At 41.6% G+C, this 25,943-nt stretch overlaps 1 protein-coding gene and 1 long non-coding RNA gene across 3 annotated transcripts in view; one reads left to right on the top strand and one right to left on the bottom strand.

Annotated features, from left to right (window-relative positions):
* The window catches only part of LOC125359599 (complement factor H-like), a 49,513-nt gene that overhangs the window by 13,202 nt on the left and 10,368 nt on the right, over positions 1-25,943 (top strand). Inside the window, exons 4-15 of one of the 2 annotated variants that reach the window (XM_048357402.1) lie at positions 2,159-2,235; positions 3,914-4,105; positions 7,019-7,189; positions 9,447-9,620; positions 11,969-12,163; positions 13,581-13,757; positions 17,348-17,530; positions 19,088-19,264; positions 20,066-20,242; positions 21,040-21,222; positions 21,582-21,761; positions 24,887-25,060. In XM_048357402.1, the coding sequence (XP_048213359.1) occupies positions 2,159-2,235; positions 3,914-4,105; positions 7,019-7,189; positions 9,447-9,620; positions 11,969-12,163; positions 13,581-13,757; positions 17,348-17,530; positions 19,088-19,264; positions 20,066-20,242; positions 21,040-21,222; positions 21,582-21,761; positions 24,887-25,060 (2,060 nt within the window). Of the gene's footprint in view, positions 1-2,158; positions 2,236-3,913; positions 4,106-7,018; positions 7,190-9,446; positions 9,621-11,968; positions 12,164-13,580; positions 13,868-14,157; positions 14,245-17,347; positions 17,531-19,087; positions 19,265-20,065; positions 20,243-21,039; positions 21,223-21,581; positions 21,762-24,886; positions 25,061-25,943 lie in introns of those variants that run through there. The other variant, XR_007212583.1, reaches the window with a different exon arrangement.
* Positions 11,497-11,938, bottom strand: LOC125359600. Its single transcript, XR_007212584.1, has 2 exons — positions 11,849-11,938; positions 11,497-11,614 (listed from the first exon to the last, which is right to left on the bottom strand). It is a non-coding gene; the product is annotated as an uncharacterized LOC125359600 (long non-coding RNA).

Below are 25,943 nucleotides of genomic sequence, written 5' to 3'. Positions count from 1 at the left end.
ATTACTTATGAGGTAGACCAATGTGCTTCCCTTCCAGAATTATTAGCTCGGTGCTTTCCAACCAGCCATGGGGGTTTTGGGGCTTATCTCCCCACTGGACCTCCTTATATTTTTATCCAGGCCACAAATCATTCTGGAGAAGAAGTTATACGTAAAGCTACAATAAGTTCATTCCAATTTTACCCTACATAAATGTGGATAGGATCAAGAGTTTACACATGGAGGCTTATAATTCTTCCTTGACTAAATCCTGACTTGAGAGGTTGAATATAATAGCTAAGAGGTCAGGTTGTAGAAGAAGCCCACATTCCTAAACTCCAGCGCTCAACACCTCCATGCATTTCTTACTGTGTTGCTTCACTTCCACTCCCTCTGTTGCAAAAGCAGAAGCTTGGGACATAAACCATCGGGATGGTGGCAGAATCAATAGGACCCAATTCCAGGTCCTTCGAAGAGATCCGGGAATATTTACAAACACCATAGAAAGGCTAATGCTCATGAATCTTGCCTCTCATTGCCTCTCATTTCTGCCATGGGAGAAATTTTCAAACATGCATTAAAAAAAAGACAAAAGTTTTCAAGCATCATTGCGGATGTATAACCAAATGGATTGATCCTGTTGAGCCTGAACGTTAATTTACTCCACTCTTCATCTGGGAAAGTTCTCTCTTCCTCCAAGATAGTCTGCTACCTTTCAAGTATTGTCACCTTTGTCTTCACAAAAACAATTAAAATACTTATATTTCTGTCACTTAATTCAATTTTAGGAATTTGTATATAAAACTTAGTGACAAAAATCTCAGCTGCGGGGCTGGGGATATAGCCTAGTGGCAAGAGTGCCTGCCTCGGATACACGAGGCCCTAGGTTCGATTCCCCAGCACCACATATACAGAAAACGGCCAGAAGCGGCGCTGTGGCTCAAGTGGCAGAGTGCTAGCCTTGAGCGGGAAGAAGCCAGGGACAGTGCTCAGGCCCTGAGTCCAAGGCCCAGGACTGGCCCAAAAAAAAAAAAAAAAAAAAAATCTCAGCTGCATTCCTCCCTCTGACCCTAATTCTCCTTTAATGGCCCTCATCTTGTAAAAATTAGGGATAAGCGCTGACACACTCCTGGAACTCTACTTGAGAAATTACTGATAATTATCAATGAAAACAAAAGTCCTCAAATCACGGATCTGGTATAGTTAATGATATTTTGAAGCTTGGCTGAGGGAAGATTTTTCCTATCTGAAGGAAGGTAGACCTTTGGTTCAGATGTGGAACAAGGAGATGTTAAGTCTCAGCATCTGTTCTCTCTGTTGGACAGTGGACATTCCACCTGTAGAAGAGCTGGGGAACTGCACGCCCCAATAACAAATTGTTTAGTTTCCTCTGCATGAAGCATGGAGAAAGTGCTTCACTTAAAATGACAAAAATGTAATCTATTAAAATATTTTCTTCCCTTAAAGAAAGAAGAACAAGCCATGAACTATAAAAGAAAGATAAAGCCTGTTTTGAGGGAGAAAATTCATTTCACTTGTGTGATGAGTGAAGAATCCCTATTTGTAGATGAAGGAGATAAATATCCATGTGGAGAAATTTAGTGGCTATGTAGCCTTTTAAAGAAAGAAGAAAGAGGGGCTGGGAATATAGCCTAGTGGCAAGAGCGCTTGCCTCGTATACATGAAGCCCTGGTTTCGATTCCCCAACACCATATATATAGAAAATGGCCAGAAGTGGCGCTGTGGCTCAAGAGGTAGAGTGCTAGCCTTGAGCAAAAAGGAAGCCAGGGACAGTGCTCAGGCCCTGAGTCCAAGGCCCAGGACTGGCAAAAAAAAAAAAAAAGAAAGAAAGAAAGAAGAGAGAAAAGAAAAGAGGGAGAAGGAAAGGAAAGAAGAGGAGGGAGGGATGGAGGGAGGGAGGGAAGGAGGAAAGGAGGGGGGAGGAAGGGAAGGATGGAAGGAATAGGAAAAGGGAAGGAGAAAGGGAGAAAGGGTAAAGAGCAGGAAAAGAGAGAGGCAAGCAGGAAGAAAAATGAAGGAAGACAAAGAAGGAAAAAGACATATTCGTTATTTTCTTTCCATGAAATGGAGCTCTTACATAATACTCAGAAAGGCGTTGAACTGCATAGAAACCCAGCAGCAACACAGTATCTGATCATTTTGCTACGCTGGTTTTCAGGTATCAAATGCTAGGTGAAATTAATTTCCGTGACTGTGAAGCTGATGGGTGGACCAATGATATTCCTACCTGTGAAAGTAAGTACAAAATGCATTAACAATGATATTGAAACACCGGAATGACCTAAGATTTAAAAAATGATTTTCATTAAAATAGCCTTGAGGACTATTACTAAATATTTCTCATTCAAACTATTTTATGGTTTCTAGTAGAGCACAGAGAACCTGATCACTTTTTTACCACATTATTTTGTGTTTTCATATACCAGGTATGGGTGCTGAAGATGTAGCTCAGTAGTAGAATGCTTGTACAACAAGTGTGAAGCCCTAGGTTCATTTCCACCCTCTCATTCCCCTAAATCCCGTAATCTACACGGTACCAATATATCCTGGTGCATTCAGAAAACCCTTATTCGGTATTAGGAGAGCTAGGGTTCGTTCTGGATTCTCAACACTAGACATGCACCCAGAGTATCACTGGCCTAAAGCAGATCAGAAGTTTCTGCTTTGTTAATGAAAATGATCTCACCCAATAGCACCCAGATGCAGGAACCTCCTGCAACAGCTGGAACACAGAATATGACTTACATGTCCCTACTGAACTCGCCACTGGCTGTGGGTAAGGAAGCTTCTCCTGTGGTCATAGTTCTACTAAAAAATGACTAAGAGAACTCCTACTGTGGGGACAGGAGGCAAAAAGAAGGAGAAAATGTAGAGTCGGCTTCCTAGGTTTCAAATACCAATTGGGATAATAGGTCTTACTTTGATGGCGAGTGCTAGGGGGAAGAAAGTGAGATACACACAGAGAGACAGAGACAGAGAGAAAGGGGAGATGCACAATGATCCACTTGATCATCCAGCTTCTTCATCTGTAGAAATAAGAGGAAGATGATCCTGGCAATAGCTCCATCAAAATCACTTCAGATTGTTTAGAAAATGGAGAATTTTCGTTTCCATAAAGATCCATTGAATCAGCATTTGGGGCCAACAGGGTGGAAAACCGGCTCTGGGATTTCCACTGTAGCAGGCATCCTGTACTGTACAGTACATACTGTACTGTATGAGTACAGTAAAATAAAATTGCTGTGCAAAAACTTAAAAACCAGACAAGTCCTCAAGTTATTTTTGAACACTGAGATGGAAAGGAAACCTCTACTAAAGTACTTATCAGGGGCTGGGAATGCGGCTTAGTGGCAGAGTGCTTGCCTAGCATGCACAAAGCCCTGGGTTCGATTCCCCAGCACCACATACACAGAAAAAACCAGAAGTGGCGCTGTGGCTCAAGTGGCAGAGTGCTAGCCTTGAGCGGGAAGAAGCCAGGGACAGTGCTCAGGCCCTGAGTCCAAGCCCTGGGACTGGCAAAACAAAAACAAACACCCAGTCCCTATCATAAAGTTTGCTTTTACAACTATTAGGATACAGTATCATGTTTTTCTGTGAAGCATACATGGAAAGTTTGTATTCTATTATTCCTATTTCTGAATCATCTGAGACCTCATGAAGCCACGAGCTGGCATCCCAGGGGTTAGCTCTCTTGGACTCTTCCCCTAGGAAAGAACCCGGGGTGCGCAGCAGCTTGTTTGTGGGGCGGGTGGCTGAGTGACTGAGGGGTGTCACCTCCTCCCAGGGCCTGGCCTGGCTGCGAACTGGGCGGGCACGCGCGTGTGTGTGTGTGTGTGTGTGTGTGTGTGTGTGTGTGTGTGCACCACCGAGCTCCTCCCCAGCCCCCCTGGACAGCGCTGTGCTTGCTTTGCAGTTGTGAAATGCTTGCCGCTCCCGCAGCCGGAGAACGGCCGAATGGTGAGCAGCGCCATGGAGCTGGACCAGGAGCACCACTTCGGAGACGTGGTTCAGTTCGAGTGCAGCCCTGGCTTCCGCAGGGAGGGCGCCCGCGAGCTGCACTGCACCCAGGACGGCCTCTGGAGCGGCCCGCCGCCCACCTGCCTGGGTGAGACCGGGCGCTGCGCGCTTCCGAGGGCAACGGGGGTTCTGACAGTCCTGAATGTTACTGGGAGGCCTACTGGCTTCCTGAGATTCATCTAAGACTTGGGGGTGGGGGGGGAGGGCGGGGGGAGTGTTTTTGTTTCGTTTTTGCAAAGATCATATTTTTGTCTCGAGAATAAATACACGGCCAGGCACCAGTGGCTTACCCCTGCCATCCTAACCTCTCAGGAGGCTGAAATCGGAGGATCATGGTTCAAAACTAACCCCCGGCAGGAAAGCCAATGAGACTCCTATCTCCAAGTAACAACAAACAGCTGGAAGTGGAGCTGGGGCTCATGCGGTAGAGTGCTAGCTTTGAGCACAAAAAAGCTCAGGGATAGTGCTCAGGCCCTGAGTTTAAACTGCAGGACCAACACCACACCCACACACACACACACGAAGCTCTCCTATCACTTCTACTTTATAACTGAACAAACCTGGTTGTTACCCAGTTGAATCATTTTCTCTGAATTACTGTGACATAAGGAGTAAAGTGAAAATCAAACCTAAAGCCAGGTACCAAGGGCTCACACCTATAACGCCTAGGTCTTCAGGAAGCTGAGATGTTGTGGATTATGGTTCAAGACCAGCATGGGCAGAAAAAAGCAGCAAGATTCTATGACTAAAGTAACAAGCAAAAAGCTAGGTTGGAGGCATGGCTAGAGTGGTAGAGCTCCATTCCAGAAAGCAAGCTAAACAACCATGAGACTCTAAGTTCAAGCCCCAATACTGCCCAAAATATATAGTATACATATATATTATATATAATATATATTATATAGTATATCCTCACTGTAAGTACTCTGAAGTTGGCTCTTATCAAATGAAATAGAATTTCTCTTGCACATTGTAATACTGACCCCAGAATATATCCACGTCTGTAGTTTTGACAGCCACTGATTAAGCATGATGCTATTATATTTTTGAACATCTCTAGGAAGTGAATCATTAATTTTTTTGTATTTGTGTTAAAATAAGTTTACCATAAGTGAATCACCTAAATAATTTTCTGCCTTTCCGGAATTCTCTATAGTAAATTCCATGTCAAGCTTTCCTTAATTGTTTTTGGACCTGCTATTGATGACTTGTGCATTACGATTGATAGATAATTTGGGCTTTTGTACCAAACTTAGCAGCCAACTAGCTTAACAGAGTTACTTTTTATTCTATTAATCTGATTGGACATTGGTGTCATACACATTTGTCGACATCTCTCTTTCAGTCTGGTCTTACACTAAAAATACGAAGAGTTCTCTCATTAAGAAGCTTTCTAGCGGGGCTGGGGATATGGCCTAGTGGCAAGAGTGCCTGCCTCATACACACGAGGCCCTGGGTTCGATTCCCCAGCACCACATATACAGAAAATGGCCAGAAGTGGCGCTGTGGCTCAAGTGGCAGAGTGCTAGCCTTGAGCAAAAAGAAGCCAGGGACAGTGCTGAGGCCCTGAGTCCAAGCCCCAGGACTGGCCAAAAAAAAAAAAGAAGCTTTCTAGCCACACTGGTTGCTTAGAGCAATAATAATGGGCTAATATTGATCCTCAGCGTAGCAAACTGTGTAAACTTCAGCCATTTGTGGGGGTGGTTGCAACTCTGCAACTAGCTTTCTGTAATTCATGGGATTTTCCCAAAATTGCTGCTGCTTAAGGCAAAGTCTTAGTTTTAAGTGAAGAGGATGAGGGAAGGGGTTAAGATCTCATGGTGAGGACAGGCATGGTTGGAGCTCTGCAGGGTAGGAGGCTCCAGGGGGCTGGGCTGCAGCCCTTCAGCCCCTAGGGCATCTTGCAGGCAGGTGGCCTGTCAGAGGTGGACGAAGGACAGGACAGCCCGGCCCCGAGCCTGAATGCACCGGGCTTACACACTTGCCTTTGCTTCTGTCTGATTTGGAAATCGATATAGGATTGCAAGCAGGGCAAGAAATGCCCACTTGAACGTGCCCTAAGTTATGTACAAGGAAAATGGATGAGAAACAGAGGGGAAGATGATTTGGGGAAAATAGTTATCATTGTTATAATCCCAGGGAAGAAAAAAAATATATTAGAAAGTAGTGTCAAAGCTGATGGTCAGCTTGTGTGGCTTTCTGCTTTATTTGGTTATTTCACCATCCTGTGGGGTTGCTAAAGACACAAAACCAAACGTAACTTTATTTTCCTTCCTTCCTTCTTTTCTTTCTTTCTCTTCTCCCTTCCTTCTTTCCTTTCCTCTTTTCTTCGTGTGTGTGTGTGTGTGTGTGTGTGTGTGTGTGTGTGTGTGTGTTAATAATGAGGCTTGCACTCAGGGTCTGGACACTTTCCCGTAGCATTTCACTTGATCTCCATGTCCAATTCTGTCTTTTTTGGTAGTTCATTGGAAATAAGAGTCTTACAGACTTTTCTGCCTGGGCTGGTTTCAAACTGCAATCCTCAGATCTCAACCTTCTGAATAGATCTTTTTTTTCTCTCTTTTTTTAGCAAAGCCAGAAATAAGTGGATGCATTTTGTGGACAAAATTCACTGTTGATAATTTTTCTCATTAGTAAGAGAAAGAATGTTGCAGGTGATTCAATGAAGCTATAAATCACAACACATTTCTCTACATTTAAAATTTCACACATACATCTGATGACTAGCTGGCTGCCAATTTTTTTTTTTAGGAGGACTAATTTTCCATTAAGCAAAATAAAATTAGAAACAACTTTAATGAGAGTTTTAACTTCTTTCCAAAGTGAATGTTTAGAACCACAGGAAAATTCATCCATCAGACACTCAAGTCAGAACAACTTTTCATTTGGTTGGCTGGTTTACCAAAGTGGAAACACTGTTTATGACTTTATGGAAATAGGATTTACCCACAAGTTTATTAATTTCTAATAAACACTTCCAAATGAATCCCTTGTGCTTTAGAAATATCCTGCAACTTGCCAGAAATTCAAAATGGATACCCTCTATCCACTGGGAGAACTTTTAAGGAGAATGAACGACTTCAGTATAAATGTAACTCGGGGTTTGAATACGTGGAGAGAGGAGACACGGTGTGCACTGGATCTGGCTGGACTCCACAGCCCTCCTGTGAAGGTATGTCATCGATAATCCTACCATGGTGTGTGTGTGTGTGTGTGTGTGTGTGTGTGTGTGTGTGTAAGGACTCACTGTTGTTAAAAGAGTGTAGCACAGCATATTGTGTGTTTTGCAAGGCCTCTTTTGAGACCATTGGGGATGGATTTGTCACTCGTCCAATACAGTCTCAAACGTCTTATCACAGAGTGACGAGCTGCAGTCACAAAACCTCTCTGGGACAGAGCCAGCCCTGCCGTGGGCTTCCCAGTGGCCCAGGGTTTGTATTTCTACAGACATGAATCCAAGAAGGAAGCTTTAGAAAGAAATCCTATTCACGGGAGATGGGGGAACCCTTACCGAGGGGAAGGAAGTGGAGCTTTTCACTGACAGGTAGGATACACACCGTCAGCAGTCACCCTGCAGAACACAACCTGACTCAGCTAGGTTTCCCCGTGACCGCCACGGGGCAGGGCAGGGAGTGTGTTCCATGTTCCCGATGGCATCTCTGCCCACAGAGACTCTATGGAGAGCACGGCGCTTCTCCGCCGGCCTCCTGTGAACAGGTGAGTTCTCACACTCTGACGACCCAGGAGAGAAATTATACATAAAGAATTCCAGGCATCATGCTAGAAGAAGGAGAGAAAAATAAAAGCAGGGCTACCGTGTCATAACCATCATCTTGAAATATTTCTTGAAACATTTCTGGCCAGGAATGAGGTCATTATGTTGAGGAAGGCTATCACAGAAAGCAAGACAAGGATGTAACCCTTTGACATGCGACATAACGGTCCAGTGATCTAAACGTGTCATTCCTAAAGCTTCGCAGCCAGCCGTGGAAAACACATGCTCACTCCATGCGGGGTTTCAACATGAGAAATCTCTTGGATGTGTTAGTACAAGTCCTAGGCTCATTTTTCTTCAATACTTGGTTCATTTATTATACACACACACACATCTCAAAATTCAATATTCATATTTTCCATATATATATATATATTTATTTCTCAGTCTCAAATACTAGGCAGATCTTCAAATTCGAGACTGTATTCTTCAGGGTCATGATTTCTTTAGGGAGAAAGTTGCTGCAAGAATTCACCGGGTCAAGATTGAGATCTCCCTTTCCTGAGATATTTTATTAAAGTTCAATGTAAATAAATAGAGATTGGTCTCAAACTAGATAGGCATTCAATTACTCTGCAATGGGTTAAATGTTCATGAAATACACTTTATGTTAATTGGAGTAATATAAATAGTATAACATATAATATGCTAATACAATATGTTAATATAATAATGTAAAATCATATATTACATAAAATATTTTAATACATTAATATAATGTTATGTGCATGTAATAGTGTGACAAGAACATCAATATAAGAACATAGACTATGTTAGTATAATATTTGCATTAACTGGAGTATAGTGATAGTTTCATGTTGATAAAAGCACTCTTCTGTCTGTACTTCAGCTAATATTTTACAAATACATCACTGTTTTCTTGCACTCCAGACCTATGTACCTTAGTTTCTTGGACTGTATATAACTCAAACTCTCTGCTGTATCTAAATTTATAAGAAGCAGAGCAATCACTAATCAAACAAAATGGGAGTAAAATCATCAAGGAGACAATAGTTCAGTTGTCTTTCATGTTCATGTTAGAGATCAAGCTGGAGGCCCAGCTGACGCGGTAGAAAGCCAGCTAAGTGAGCAAGCAGAGCGAGCACGAGGCCATGAGTTCAACCCTTCCACTGCCAAAAGAAACAGAGTAATCTAAAGTGAACTGTCAGAGCTTTGGCCACTGGATTCATAATGGACAATCTCTGCAGGCCATGTGCAGGAATAACTCAAAGTACCTAAGTGTGTTGAACAAAGTTACTTAGCTCCTCTGGGCAACAGTGGCCTACGCCTAGGGTCCTGGCTACTCAGGAGACTGAGACTTAAAGGACCGTGGTTCTAAACCAGTCTATGCCTAGAATTTGTAGATCTCCAATTAACTCGCAAAAACGCTCGACTGGAGGTGTGGTTCCAAGTGGTAGAAAGCCAGCCATGAATGAGCAAGAAAGTTGAGCAAGAGTACAAGGCCCTGAGTTCAAGGTCTGGTAGGGGCTTGAGTGGTCCATCTTGAAGCAAACGAAACCCCTTGTGTTCATTTGCCTATCATGTCGTGCTATGCTAAGGACAAGTCAATCATGTTTACATCTTCATGTCGATGTACTTAATCAAGCGTGATGGGTAGCAACTTCTACCTCACTCACATCACTTTCTTTTGCAGAAATGACTTGCAAACCTCCTTATATTCCAAATGGTGTCTACTTCCCCCAAAGGATTAAACACAGAACTGAAGACGAAATCAGATATGAATGCAAAGATGGGTTTTACCCTGCCACGAAGGGCACCGTGGTGAAATGCACGAGCACGGGGTGGGTGCCTGCTCCCAGGTGCAGCTGTAAGTCCCATTGGTTATGGAATCTCCTTACTCTGAACCTGTTTGCTGGCAAGTGTGAGAAAGCAGGGACCTAATAAAAAGGAACTCTCTAATATTGTGTATGTAAAGTGGAGGGGGGGGGCATTCTTTGCTTCTCAGAGGAGCTGATTGTAAGCAGTATCACAGTCTGCTACATACTCGCAATTTCTCCTCACTCAAAATTAAATGTGTGTCTATTAATATGCATTTCTCCAATTGAGAAAATTCTTCTAGTATCTGAATTGATATACACTGGGGAGGAATATATTGCCCCTCAACCCTCTGTGGCGCTGGGGATTGAACCCAGGGCCTCCCACGTGCTAGGCAAGCAAAATACCACAGACCCATGCCCCCACCTGTGCTATTTCATACTTTATCTATTATATGTGACATACTCTTCATTGTGCCACTACACATTTCTCAGCAAAAACCTTATATTTTCTTACCACAGTCTTTGTTATCTGACAGTTTGTCTGAGCCAGACAAGTGGGGATGACTTGTCTGAAGGGTGGGGAGGCAGAATGCTTGCTTGAGACTCCGCTCTGGGTACTGACATAGGCCGTTGTGGGCTGAAGACATGGCTGAGCTGTAGGTTCGGCATCCAACATGGCTCCCTCACAAAGCTTCAGGTGGGAAGCCTGGGCCTCCTCCTGGGCTGCCTCATGACGGCTTACTTCTTCCAGAGCTGCTGCCCTGAGTGAAAGTAGATGAGGACTGGAAGCCATTTCTAATTTATTCCCACACTCCTTCCACCATGCCTGCTCTTTGGAAATGAAACATCTTCCCAATATACAAGCCAAGTTGAATGTATGCATGAGAGGAGGGAGGGTAAACTACTCTATTTGGAGGGAGAAGTAAACCAAAGGCTTTCAAAGTTCATGAAACTCTTACAAGATTTTCAAGATTATCTCGTTTCTGTGATGCATCCTAGCTCCTTTCTAGCTTCCATATATCCTTATGATTGAATTCCTCTTTATTTACCAGAACCTTATAGACCTGTACCACATTGGTATAACATTGGTTACACTGTACCACATTGTATAACATTGGTTATTTTATGAAGGAAAAATACAATGATACAATCGATTGGTCAATGCGCTTTAGCTCCTCAGCTTTCTGTCTTCCTCCCCAGATACCTAAAATATGTTGTTTACAGAATGCCCACAATGCACCTGCAATCCCAGCTACTCAGGAGGCTGAGGCAGAAGGATCACAAGTTTGAGTTGAGCCTGCCATGCATAGCTAAGGCTTGTCTCAACACAAAACAATGGCCAAAGGGCTGGGGTTATGGCGAAGCAGAAAAGCTGTACACATATACAAAAACACATGAATGCTTAAATAAGTGAATAAATAAACGAGACAGTGGGGAAGTATCTGTTCATGGCAATAAGATACATGGACTAAAGATCAAGAAAGTAGATGTAGAAAAGAGTCAGTGTCCAGTGTTTGTTAAAGAAAGACACTGAGGATCAACATAAATTTCAAATGCATAATCCACATCATGAGGGCATACAGACTCTTGTAAAAAATTCTGGAATCAAACTAGAAAGAAAATGAATAGTCAACTTTAAAAAAATCTTTCATAGAATTGTGCACGTGTGTGGAGAAAAAGGGGAAATCATTTAAATATGTTTCATAATATTTCTGGATAGAAACATTCTGCATACGAAAAAAGAAATACTCTTCTTGCATAAAAGCACAAAGCATTTCTTAATAGTCTCACAAAGAGAGTACAGTTGAGGAAAATATTATGTGTACATAATGTAACAAATAATGTTGGATTTAAACATGTAATCCAAATCACTCAGGAAATTATCTTATGCCTCAACTTAAAAATACTTTATAACACTAAAAAATGTCATCTTCCAATTAAAACTAGAATTACACAGGAATCATAACTTAAAACATTTGGCTATTAACAAGCATTCATAAGACATTGATCTGCATGTTGATCTAGCAAATTAACTTCCTTTGACCTAGAAGTTTTTTTTTTTTTTTTTTTTTTTTGGGGGGGCCAGTCCTGGGCCTTGGACTCAGGGCCTGAGCACTGTCCCTGGCTTCTTCCCGCTCAAGGCTAGCACTCTGCCACTTGAGCCACAGCGCCGCTTCTGGCCGTTTTCTGTATATGTGGTGCTGGGGAATCGAACCTAGGGCCTCGTGTATCCGAGGCAGGCATTCTTGCCACTAGGCTATATCCCCAGCCCCTTGACCTAGAAGTTTTAACTCTCTGTGTGTCATTCCATTGATGATAAGATATCATTCATGGAGGGGAGGCTTTGTCTAGGATATGACTGGTCACTGAGTTTTTCTTTCTTGTTTTCTATTGCAAGTGAAACCTTGCGATTTTCCAGACATAAAACACGGCAAGCTATATCACGAAGACTACTATAAGCCATACTTTCCTGTGCCCATAGAAAAATATTACAGATATTACTGTCACCACGGCTTCATAACACCGTCATACTCCCATGATGGGTATATTCAATGCACGACAGAAGGATGGAATCCAGCAGTGCCATGCGTCAGTATGTAAATGTCTCTACAATCATGTAATCCTTTCAAACAGTGCAGAGGAGATGTATATGTGTTTAAGTCAAGTCTAACTGGGAGTCCGTGGCTCACGCCTATAATCCTAACTAGTCGGAAGGCTGAGATCTGAGGATCACAGCTCTGTGAGGGAAAGTCTGTGAGACTCTTATCTCTAAGTAACCACCAAAAACCTAGAAGCAAAAGTGTGGCTCAAGTGATAGAGCTCCGTTCTGGGGGAAAACGCCAAGAGAATGAGAGGCCCTGAGTTTAAGTCCCATCCACCACTGGAAAATCCACCAAGCGATATGCATGACTTAATTGTAATCACAGCGGCCAGGCGTGGTGGCACAGGCTTGTAATGACAGCATCCAAGAAGAGGAGACAGGACTGTGACTTTGAAAGCAGGTGGGATGACCTGACGAGACCCTGTCTTTAAGTAGGGGAGAAAAAGGAAGAGCAATGGGTGGAAAAGAATCAGTGTTTGTCCTTAATAAGGAAAAATACTTTTCATGACTATCCCATGAAAATTAAAGACAAAAGCTTCACAAGAATACCTTTACCATTGACATATGTTTTAATCTGTAGGGACTAAAGATAAAGAAATAGTATTTGGAAACATATTTGGCAGTACTTTTAGTTTTTCCTTTCTCCCCTCCCTCCTCCTCCTCCTCCACCTCCTCCTCCTGCTCCTCCTCCCCCTCCTCCTCCTCCTCCTCCTCCTCCTCCTCCTCCTCCTCCTCCTCCCCCTCCTCCTCCCCCTCCACCTCCTCCTCCCCCTCCTCCTCCTCCCTCCCCTCCACCTTCCCTCCTTTCCTCCCTCCCTCCCTCCCCCCCTTCTCTGTCTCTGTGCTGGTCCTAGGACTTGAATTAAAAGCCTGGGTGCTGGCCCTGAGCTTTTTCACCTAAGGCTGACACTCTACCACTTGAGTCACAGCTCTACTTGTGGCTTTTTGTTGCTTAGTTGGAGATAAGAATCTCATAGACTTTCCTGCCCTAGTTGGCTTCAAACCACCACAATTCTCAGATCTCACCCTCCTGAGTAGCTAGGATTACAAGTATAAGCCACCTGCATCTGATTAATTTTACTTAATCATACATTATTTGGGATGCTATGTATCCTTACTTAAATATTGTAAAGGCAATTTTTTTTCTTTTGTCAGTTGTGGGGTTTGAACTCTGGGCCTGGGTGCTGTTCCTGAGCTCTTCAGCTCAAGGCTAGCACTCTACCACTGGAGCCACAGTGCCACTTCTGGTAGTTAATTGGAGATAAGAGTCTCACAGACTTTCCTTCCCTGGGTATCTAGGATTACAGAAGTGAGCCACTGGCACCTGGCTAAGGCAAATTTTTAATTCAGTATTTTCATCAAACTAATATTTGTCTCCCTTTTTCCCATTTATTTGCATGCTCCTAAGAACGATGTGATTTTAATTATTTGCAAAATGGCTACTATCATAGTTGGCAAGGAATCTATCAACAAGATCAATCTCTAAAAGTTAAATGCTACCCTGGCTACAGTCTTCCCAATGGAAAGGACATAGTCACGTGCACGGAGAACGGCTGGGACCCCCCTCTCAAATGCATCAAAGTCAGTAAGTAACCCGCAGAGCCCAGTGCACTCAGGGGGTCCTAAGACCTGTCCACACCACCTGTGCCAAAAGGTGCAGGGCCCCAGATTCAGCTCCACAAGGACGTGCCATGGCATTGATGATTAGATACCATTCATGGAGGAGAGGCTTTGTCTAGGATATGACTGGTCACTCCACTGAGTTTTTCTTTCTTGTTTTCTATTGCAAGTGAAACCTTGCGATTTTCCAGACATAAAACACGGCAAGCTATATCACGAAGACTACTATAAGCCATACTTTCCTGTGCCCATAGGCAAACGTTACAGTTATTACTGTCACCACGGCTTCAAAACACCATCATACTCCCATGAGGGGTATATTCAATGCACAACAGAAGGATGGAATCCAGCAGTGCCATGCGTCAGTGCCAAGGTGCTTGGCAAGCACTCAGCACACAAGTGAATCTATCGGGGACATGAGTCAGTAGAGCAATAACCATCTCAGCATTGTATTTCTTAGGTTCTATTGTTATGTCCATTGAAATAATTTACCCATTTGACCTGAAAACAACTGTAGGATTCTAGTGTACAACAGAAAAGAAATAACATGGTAGCCAGCAGCACCAATGGTATTTTCAGGAGATGATAGGACATTTTTCACAGGACGGCTACTTGTCTCTGAATGTCTCTGAGGTGTGTAACTAGAAGTAGTTTTTCTGCAATGTTGTGCATGTCCTCTAGTGCTGGTGCCCATAAACATGTATGTCGGCAGCTCCTGAGGAAAGACTGGGTGATGTCACAGATAGATATTTACATAATAAATGGCTATACAATGATAGAGGGCTGTGCTTCTTGATTGTCATTTCTTTTATTATTAAATGGGTTAGCAACTAAGGTCACCACTTAATGGCAGTTAATTTTGATCTGTCTTCTTGGAGGTTTGGGTGTTCATTGTTGGAATAAGTAATTGTAAATATGAATCTCTCACAATTATATACCTTGCATAGGTGTTCAATTTTGTGGTTTGCATTTTACTCTTAATATTTATCATGCACATCCTTTATTTTTTATGTTTGATGGTTTGCATTTCTCTTTAGTTCACTTTTTTAATTCTAACAGTCGTACCGGTTTACCTAGCTTTTTCATAGATTTAATTCCTTAATTGAACTGATGATTATGCATGGTAGTAATCATATTTCCTTTCATAAAAATGGTGAGAAGCCCAACATCAGCCTAGCGACTTGATACGTAGTTCACTTTGCAGTACTAGTAAATGACTTTTTAGCTGCTCTTTTGGTATTCTTCTAATGTAAGCAGTACAGATTTGAAAGTAGGGCCTTCAGTCATAACTTTTCACCTTACCTTTTTATTGTTTTGTCTCTTTGGAGGGAATTGGGGTCTGGATTTTTCATATACCTTTGAAATCAGCTTGCAAACTCTTCCTGTTCAGATGTATAAAAATTACCCTTAAATCAGTGGACCTTACCTTGTTTATGATAATGTAAGACCCTGACTTTCTGAAGTTATAGTAAGTCCAAGTAATTGCATCCTCTAAGATGTCTGCACTGTGGTTACTCTGCCTGAGGGGAAGGACTTTATAGATGTTGCTATGATCTTGAAACGCAGAGAGTATTCTAGACCATCTGGATAGGGCTCAAAATGGTGCACAGAGAGAGGGAAGGATGGAGGGAGAGAGGGAGGGAAAGAGGGAAGGAAGAAGGGAGGGAGAGAGGTAAAGCAAGATAGAGGGAGAGAGGGAGGAAGTTGTGTGACTAGTGATGAAGGAACAGAGCTTCCATGTTGCTGTCTTTGAAGACGGAGAAGGGAACATGGAGCCCACAGGAAGGGCAGCCTCTGCAAATAGAAAATGGCCAGAACCATGGTCCCCTGTGCCCTCCACAAGGGAATTCAGCAGGAACGGCATCGATAGCTCAGGCATGTCTGCACCACGTCCCCAATCTTCAGCATTGTGAGATACTAAATTATTCTTGTCAACACAGATTCAGTGATAGAATTTCTACAGTAGCAATAAAAATGAGTGTTATTTTACCAACTGTTTAAATTTCTCTACCTAGCTTCTCTACATTGTTCTATTACCTTGTCAATTTCTGTAAGTGAAAAGCTTGTTTGGACGGTAAGATTGAATTGAAGGTAGATGATAGATCAATAGATAGATAGATAGATAGATAGATAGATAGATAGATAGGCAGAGTAATGTCACTTCCCAACACTTTACCTAATATGTTTTCATTAATATTCGATTCAATTATTTACTTTTTCTCTTGATTTCCTCCTTCTTGATGAATCTGCATTCTGGGAAGAAGCTCCTACCCTGTGCAGCTCATGTGGGTTACACACGATTTCAGGAATCATGGTTTCAGCATGAGAAGATAAATAAATGCATCGCTCCTTCTCATCGCCCTTGAACTCCCCGTGCCCGTTGTGTTTTAAGCACAGACTTGTGATGACATTTTAAACTTTGATTCTCCAGGATCTTCAAGTGACTCGGGAACCCCAAGTAGAGAGAGGAGATGCCTGTGGGATCCAGAATATTCTAAGATTGTATAAGCCAGTCCCACACTGGGAGCTGGTGGCTCACACCTGGAATCCTAGCTACTCAGGAAACTGAGATGTGAGGATAGCGGCTGAAAGCCAGCTCTGTCAGGAAAGTCCATGAAACACTTTGTCTCCAAAATAAAATTTAAAGATAAAATAAAATGGAAGTGAAGCTGGACTCAAGTGGTAGAGCTCCAGCCGTGAGCAAAAGAAGCTCAGAGACAGTGCCAGGCTCTGAGTTCAAACCCGAAGACCACACAACCTCCCCCAACCCCCAAAGAAAGAAAAAGCCAGACCCAGGAAACAAGCCTTGTCTATGGATTTCTGGCATGCTTGGGCCTGGGTTCCATTAGACAAACAGATTTCTAGTAATTTCTTGGAAGGGATTGTGAGTGTTAAAAATCTTACCTTATTATAAAAAAAAATCATATAGGCTTTTAATGTAATACCTCTGGAAACTCATAGCTCTTTTATTTCCATTCTTTCTTTGCTTCTTCCCTTCTCTCTCTCTCTCTTTCTTTCTCTTTCTCCCTATCTTTCTTCCTTCCTTCCTTCCTTCCTTCTTTCTTTCTTTTTCTTTCTCCCTTTTTTCCTTCTTTCCTTCATTCATTCCATCCTTCCTTCCTTCCTTCTTCCCTTCTTTCCTTCTTTCCTTCCTTCCTCCCTTCCTTTCTTGCTCTCTGTTGGTCCTGGGTTTGAACTCAGGGCCTAAGCACACTCCCTGAACTTTTGTGCTCAAGGCTACCACTCCATTACTTGAGCCAAAGCTCCACTTCTAGCATTTTTGGTAATTAATTGCAAATAAGAGCCTCACGGTTTTTACCGCCTGGACTGACTTGGAACTGCAATCATCAGATTTCAGCCTCCTGAGTAGCCAGGATTCCAGGCATACATCACCAGCCACTGGGTTGCTTTGAAACAGTGACCTGAGTGGGTGTGAGCACTCCAAGTTTTCATATAAGAATGACTCCTTCTTTTTTCACCCCATGATGTTATAGGTATCTTTATAAAATGTTGTTGAACACGTGTTTCTCTTTTCCTTGTTCCTTTCCCTTATAGAAACGTGCTCAAAATCAGATATAGAAATCGAGAATGGCTTTCTTTCCCAGTCAGATTATACATATGCTGTAAATAAACAAACAGAATACAAGTGCAAGTCAGGTTATATCACAGCGGACGGGAGACCATCAGGAACGGTCACGTGTCTGCAGAGTGGCTGGTCAGCTCAACCCAAGTGCATCAGTGAGTAAACTGGCACCACGTCAATCAAAATCCCTACAACACACTCAGGTTTCACTTCATTCTTTCTTCAAGTGGCAGGTCGGATTTTATTGGGGGGAAAAAAAAAGAAACTTTGAGGACTAATTTTTAGTAGAGTGGAATATCCATCCATATTTCCCGTCTTCCTTTTAGAGACCTCCGTGGCTTCGAAACTAGTTAGACAGTTGTATGTGTATCCCATGCCAACTCATTAATTTTTATCTGAAACCACCGCAACTGTTAGTGCACACCAAGCTGGGGTCTGCAGGTGCAAGTGTTTGCTCCTACTTGTAAAAGTCATGTCCTTGGTTAAGATATCGATATACAGTACATAGCTTCAGAGTAATTTAATGCTTATAATTTATATATTTGATACAAGGTTAATCTACTTCGGCCCTTTTAGAGAACATACATCAACATCTAGTTGTCGGGAAACAAGTCATGTTCCTGAATGGCACCGGCATTTTGCTGTGTTAAAAAGATGTTTCAGCGATCATCTAGAAATAAATGAAGATTTCTTTTTTAAGGCAGATTAGCTCAGTTTCTATTATTTGTCAGGACGCCAGTCAGTGCTATTGTTAAAGTACAGTTTAACACCCATTGTATGAAGTGGCTAATTAAAAGCTGTTTGTTACCAGTGTCTTGATATCTATATTTCTCTCTTTATTTTCTATGCTTACTGCAGGGTCTAGCTACAGAGAAAATATGAGAAAAATGGTCCTCATATGGAACTTATTTTTTTTACCAAATTACAATCAATAATCCATCATGAGACTTCCTTACTATGAAATAAATCTGTCTTATATTATAAATGCATTGATGTTTTTTAAAATATTCAATTAACTGGGGCTGGGGATATGGCCTAGTGGCAAGAGTGCTTGCCTTGTATACATGAAGCCCTGGGTTCGATTCCCCAGCACCACTTATACAGAAAAACAGCCAGAAGTGGCACTGTGGCTCAAGTGGCAGAGTGCTAGCAGTGAACAAAAAGAAGCCAGGGACAGTGCTCAGGCCCTGAGTCCAAGCCCCAGGACTGGCAAAAATAAATAAATAAAAAATTCAAGTAACCGACTTTTTTCTTTATGTCACAACAGGTAAAGTCTGTTACATTAGTGGCACAAAATACTGTTATAGATGCATTAAAAATGTGGTATACATCCAGGATGGCCTACTTACTTTAATCCTAGTATGAAATAGATGCATAAATGTGGCAAAATTGAGGAAAAAAATCAAATTTTTTCAGAGTTTAGGTGATTTGAAAAAAGTTATGCATAAATGTTTTTCATTTATAGTATTCCATTCTCACTGATACATACCTTAATTAATTAATGTAATTAATATAATTATCATATCATTTATGTTTCATATGGTATATATAAGAATATAACAACTATATAGTAACAAATACTGTCCTTATTTGGTACAGTACTTAATTTGCTAGCATATGCTAATCCATAAAGCCTTCTGTTCTTACTGTGAAAATTACTCCAACCCTCAAACACCATTAGGAATGAAATTCTCAATTTTGTTGTGTGTTAGAATCTTGTGAAAAGCCAGTGTTTGAGCATGCCAGATCCAAAAATAATGCCTCGTGGTTTAAACTCAATGACAAGTTGGACTATGTATGTCATAGTGGATATGAAAACAAATATAAAAAAGTCAAAGGTTCCATCGTTTGTGAGCACCACGGCTGGTCCGATACCCCTTCCTGCTATGGTAAGTGCTCTTTGTGTTTTCAGAAACATTTTTCCAGACTAAGAAATAGATTTTTATGTGTTCTAGTTCAAACATTTAATTTTTTCTGGATATCTTTGTAAATGATAATAATAAATGGATGGTCTTTCTTTTCTGATTTAATGTAGATGGTGACTGAATGTATGTAGGATGGTTTGAAGGCCAAAGATACTAATGTGCTTCTAAAAGAATTTATTAGCCAAGCACAACCTGCTCCCAGAACTCAGGAGAGTGGGCAAGAAGGATTCTGAGTTTGAGGCCAGCTCTAGCACAAAACACAGCCTCAAAAAACAAATGAGCGAAAAATCAAATGCATAACATGGGTCACTATGGACCATATACAGCAAAGTTCTGATTAGAGTATCATTGCCTTTGTTATCCTGAAAGTAAATAGGCTTTTCAGTGATTGAAAACTGGAAACTCATTGCCGGGCTATGTCTGGTCACAAGTTCCCCGTTGCTTCTTTCCGTCTTTCACCTCGAGAGTTAAACTCCACAGATCCCAGAGCAACTCTTTGCTTTTCTAACTTTGGTGAATTGTAAATAAATAAATCAGCCAGAAGCATGAACTGGCAGATCGCTAGTCAGGACCAATGAGTCATGGCTCCCTTCCTGTCCTCCGGAGTGAAACCCAGTGTGGATATTCTGTAAGGCAAAGTTCCGCTTTGTCCATCCAGCACCTACCTCCCAGGTTCATGACAAAGATGAAATCCACTTGGCCAATGACTGAATCTGTATTCTCATTAAATCTTCTTCCTTTTTATTCTTTCTTTAAAAAAAAAAGAAAGAGAATGCAAAATTCCCCAAATGGACAAGTTGTTAAATGCTGAGCCCAGAAAAGAAAAATATAAAGTTGGAGACGTGTTGAAATTCTCCTGCCGGCTAGGACTTAAGAGAGTCGGGCCCGATTCCGTGCAGTGCTACCACTTTGGGTGGTCCCCCAAGATTCCAGTGTGTAAAGGTGAGCACCTCCTCATCGATGAGGACACGAGACCTTGCCTTCCGAACGGCAAGCAGCTCTTCCTTTTCCTCTCTTAAGTCCTCTGTCGTCCTCCAGCGTGTGTATAACCTACTGCATTATCAGACACATCCGTGATGGACATGTGTGTTCACTTATTAAGGGAATCGCCGTTTGTTTCTTTCTTCCTGGAAACACACATTGGAGTACTTACACCTGAAATACCGTGGTTGGGTAGAGAGATTGTTTTTGTTTCCTTTCAGGGTGCCCACACTTCCACTATTAATAGTGCAGAATTCATATAGTTTACGATTTATCTCAGGCTTTGCTGAGCATGCCTAAAAAATTAAATTAATTCAGCAGTGTGTATTGGTGAATCAAAGTAAAATATATTCATCAAATACCTTCCTCAGAGATGATGCCCTTTCAAAAGAGCATTCTAAAGAACATTAGATTATAAAAATTAATATATTTACTTGTATGTGTGTGTGTTCGAAGACAAATTTTCATGCATCCTGAAAGCATCTAGATTGTTCAGCATACCTAAAGCCTTGCACATACCTCTAATGCTATTTCAATAGAAACAATATGAATCAAAGACAGATATGAATCAAATACAGATAATAGGAATCAACATTTGATTTCAACACAAATGAAATGTAAATCTTCTTTTTAATGAAGCAGGCTGTAATCAAGTGTGTAACTAGTAGATTTCCAAAAGAAAACTATTCCATTCCACTAGGCTTTGAAAGTGGTAAACTAGAGAACACAGCATGACTGACTCAGTACTTCTGCTGTAGATACTGTCCAGCCCTGTGGTCCTCCTCCCAAGCTCCTCAACGGGGAAGCGAAAGGACCCCTGAGAGACGAATACGCACATGGAGACCTGGTGGAATATACCTGCAACTCTAGGTTTCTCACGAAGGGACCGGAGAAGATCCAATGCGTGGATGGAGAATGGACAACCCTGCCAATATGCATTGGTAATTTCAAGTATTCATATTTAGCTGGGCATCAGTGACTACCACCTGTTGTTGTAACTACTAGGGAGGATGAGATCTGAGGATCCTAGCTCAAAGCCAGCCCAGGAAGACACATCTTAAAGACTTTGATCTCTAATTAAACAGCAAAAAAAAAAACCCTGAAGTGGAGGTGTGCGCTCCAGTGGAAGGGTGGCACCCGTTAGCGGAAAAGCAAAATGAGAGCTCAAGGCCCTGAGTTCATGCCCCAGTTCCTATAAAAAAAATAATAATAATAGTACATAAACGTAAACAATTCTATATTCACCTAAGCATAGACATGATGTCTTACTCATAAACACATTTGCATAAAATGTTCCCAGAGGAGAACAGAACGTGTGGCGACCTTCCTGAGCTGGACCATGGCTACGTCCAGGCCCCAGAGCCTCCCTTCCACCACGGAGACTCGGCGGAGTTCCAGTGCAGAGAAGCCTTCACGCTGGTGGGGAAGACGACAGTCACGTGCGTGCGTGGAGTGTGGACCCGACTTCCTCAGTGCGTTGGTGAGAACATGCTTCCCACCCCCAACCCTTAGTGCAGATTAAGCCTTGCGTCGTCGAGCCATTTACGTCTCTAGATCTAACTTCGTGGTGTGCTTCAACATCTCTAGGCTTAAATATAAAGAATCCAGAAAACCTTTTTTTTTTGTTTTTATAACTCAATATATCAACAGCAGAAGACAATAAAAACTTTCCACATAGAATGTTACATTCCTGGGCTGGGAATACGGCCTAGTGGTAAAGAGTGCTTGCCTTGTATACATGAAGCCCTGGGTTCGATTCCCCAGCACCACACATATAGAAAATGGCCAGAAGTGGCTCTGTGGCTCAAGTGGCAGAGTGCTAGCCTTGAGCAAAAAGAAGCCAGGGACAGTGCTCAGGCCCTGAGTCCAAGGCCCAGGACTGGCAAAAAAAAACAAAAACAGAATTTTACATTTCTGCCCACGGTGTTCATAGAGTTTATCTTTACCAGTTGTCAATTCAGATTTTATAAGTTGTTATATGATCAAACTATGAATCCCAGTTATCAAGAAAATGTGAACATGCTATCTTACTATCTTTGTTGTTTTCAGGCCTCAGAAAGTAAAAATACACCGACACGATACTCTCTCTCTTAGGAATCATTATTCTCTCGTAGCTTCTTTTTCACGCTGATTGTATAACCTTTAAGAACCTGCACAAAGGAGGTGCCCCACAGCAAAGCAGTTTATCAATCCAGGGCGTCTTGATCGGTGTGGCCCCCTTCAACCTACTCAACCCCCTTCAACCCTTGACTGCATTCTCTCCCCTACCCCCCCCCACCCCGCCCTCAATTTGTCTACCTCCTCCCCTGGCTTCACCTCCTCTTGGATGTACCCATTTTCTGGTATGGATTTTGTTAGGTTTTTGACCTAGTCTTTCTAAAAAGGTTATATTGGACGTCTCTATAGCGTCTGTTATACTTCAGTTCATTCATTTGTAATCACTTGTATGCCACTCAACCTGTTTACTTATAATTTTATAGACACATTCTATTTACCACACATGAGGGAAACCATCGTACACCTTTTGTTTCTCTGGGTCTCAAAGATTCTAGCAAGGATAAATGATCAAATTCTTTGTGGTGTAGCAAAAGATGGGCCCAACGCTATTGTTTTCTGCCAGACCTATAATTCAGGAAGCCTGAGTTGGAAACATCTCACGAGGGATTTCACTCAGCTCAGGAACCTGAATCTCAGTGATTCATTACTCGTGGGAAGGATGGAGGCTAGCATTTCCTTTTCCCCTTGGCCTGGATTATTTCCCAGACGACCCTGGGTCTTTCCTTCAGAGAGTCTTTGCTTCCCAGTCTCATTCATTCACTGGATTTCTAGACATTAATCCTGGAAGCATGCAGCTCTTTGAGGATAGAGATACGCCTGCTTTGTTCTGGAATGTCTGATTGATACACAGCACACATTCAAGAAAGTTTGCTGAATGAATTTTAAAATACTGATTTGGAACCCTTATCTTAACTTTCTTTTGCTAAACATACTTTTTTGTGTGTTCAGTGTTTTACAACCTAAGCTTGTCAATTGCCTTTTCTTTTTCAACAAGTAAGTTCAGCTCATTTCATAACAGCTAAAACTCCCAGCTCAAATCAGACATGAAAACCCTTCACCCTTCCTGCTGTCTTCTAACACAACATGCACTTCGCTGGTCATTTCTTCTTCCCCGTACTTAGCGGCCATTCACCTCTGCACTCCTAGTTTTGCTCCGATCCACACTTGGCATTTCCACTAATCAAGCTTCCTCACACTTTCAGTGTGTTCATTTAACACCAATTAACAATGCAATCCTGACAGATCCCATCACCACCACCACCAATGCCCTTGACCGGGCCTCTCCCTCCAGTCCCCACCTCTTGTTTTTTGTCTTGCTCAACAACCTGGACTTGGCCTAAGTAGGAGACTGATTTTCAGGTTTCTTGTGTACTTTGAATTTGCCTACTTCATTTTTTCCCTAACAGTGGCTCACAATACCATTACTGTGCTTTGGCAGGTTGTTTATATTTTCTTGCTTCATGTTCACAAGACTCAACTTTCTAAATTATTAATAACCATTATTTTCAGTGACCTACACTGATATTTTCTCAGATTCAGAAAGAACTCTCACATTCACCAAGTAATTGAAGTATGTGGTACATTTGAAGCTTCTATGGTCCATATTTAACTCATAAGAGAAATAGTATTAATTTTATTACTATGACAGGATAATGTTATAGGATTATAGAATGATCTGATGTATGAAATAACCTCTTACAACATTAGCCAAGACTTTAAAGAGAAAACATCATGATTTTAAGAACCCAATTTCCTGCTGGGTGGTGGTTCATACTTGTAATCCTAGCTACTCTAGAGACTGGTATCTCAAGATCATGGTTCAAAGCCAACCTGGACAGAAAAATCCATGAGATTCTTAACTCCAGTTAACAAGCAAAAAGCCAGAAGTAGAGTAGTAGCTCATTGGTAGACTGTTGGTCTTGAGCAAAATCAGCCAAGTGAGAGCTTGAGGCTCTGAGTTTAAGTCCTAGCACACAAAGAACTGATTTCTTATTCTAAGTTTTTGTCTCTAGTTTTCTCTCTCTCTCCCTCCCCTTTACTTTCTCCATTTCTTTCCCCTCTCTATCTCTCTGATAGACATATAAAAACATCTGTTCAAATATTCATATACCATATATCTTAGATGTAGTTTTCCTATTACATGACTTCTCCTTAAAAGATACATGCTGTTCTCATAAATAATGGCTTGATGATTTATAATCCTACTTTATCATTGTGTGTGCAAATAACAGTGGTCTTCATAATCAGGAAACGAATGAATGAAAACAGTTTCAGAGATCAAAAATTTGTAGTGCGTTGATCCTGTGGTGATCATGTACTGGGTAGACCACCTGAGAAAGTAAACATCTATGTTCTTCCAGCATAAAGAATCTTCGTGTCAGATATTGTCCCTGACATTTCAGGTACATGATTGGCGTTGTGATCAGAAACATGGGTTTGGCATCAATCACTGTTTCATTAGACATGGACTCCACGGCCCAGTTTTGTGTAATAGTTGACTGGCTTCTTGTAATTGGGTTTTTCATGGAAATACTTTCATTGTTACAGCAACAGACCAACTTAGGACATGCAGAGCACCACCCAGGATTGTTATATCTGAGGCAAATCAATCAGAAAATCAGGAGTTTCCTCATGACCACATCCTAAAGTACAGCTGCCACGGGAAGCAAGAACAAACAGTCTGTATGAATGGAGCATGGGAGCCTAAACCGATCTGCACAAGTAAGTTCACATTCACCTCCTCTAACCTGCATCACATTGTTCCTAACTTGTAAACGCAGTGGTTTAAAAAAAAAAAAAAAGCTGCTTACTAATAGAAATACTTAAACAAGATAACTAAGAAACAAATCACTACTTCTAAATACTAATTGCACCATATTTGTTAGGCACTGGTAGTACAAAAACACAAATATAGGAACTGTAAATCAACATATGGACATACGTGCTCATCACTATGAAGTCCCAATGTTTCAGATTCCTTTATTGGACATACATGCTTATATATGTACATATGTATGTGTGTATGATTTATATGTCATTAATAATCCATCTATGTAGTCATCCATCTGTTTGTTTCTACCCACCTTGAATTCTTGACAAGCTGCCATCTGAAGATATAATATTGACACCTCCAATTGCAGCTGGGTAGCAAAGTTCATTCCAGTCTGTGTGCTTTCTGTGTTTGTTTTACTCTTCCTAATTTTTGTGTGCCTTACCTCATTGGCCTCAATATTTAATCCTAATTCTGAATATCCAGAATACACTCACATAACATTTTCAAGTCAAGTCTATTACATGTATTTCACCACCCTAGTGTTAAGGGGGGAAAAAAAGGAGAAAATATTATTAATAAAATATAGGCCATGTTGCCTTAAGTGGAAATTTTAAAAATTGAAGTTATTAAGAACTGTCAAAATGTATTTGGTCAAAAACCTCCCTGAATTGATAATACAATATTCAATATTTAACAATTGGGAAGACATACAGTCCTCGGCAGGCAGCTCTGAATGCAGTGAAGTATACAACGCAGGAGAAAAAACAGATCCGGAGGAAAAAAAAAATAAAGTTTACGAAGGAGTCCAAATGATCCAGATGCATGGAGTCT

Source organism: Perognathus longimembris, chromosome 11, assembly GCF_023159225.1.
Source record: "Perognathus longimembris pacificus isolate PPM17 chromosome 11, ASM2315922v1, whole genome shotgun sequence".
NCBI lineage: Eukaryota > Metazoa > Chordata > Mammalia > Rodentia > Heteromyidae > Perognathus > Perognathus longimembris.
This window is presented reverse-complemented; position numbering and strand designations above follow the sequence as displayed.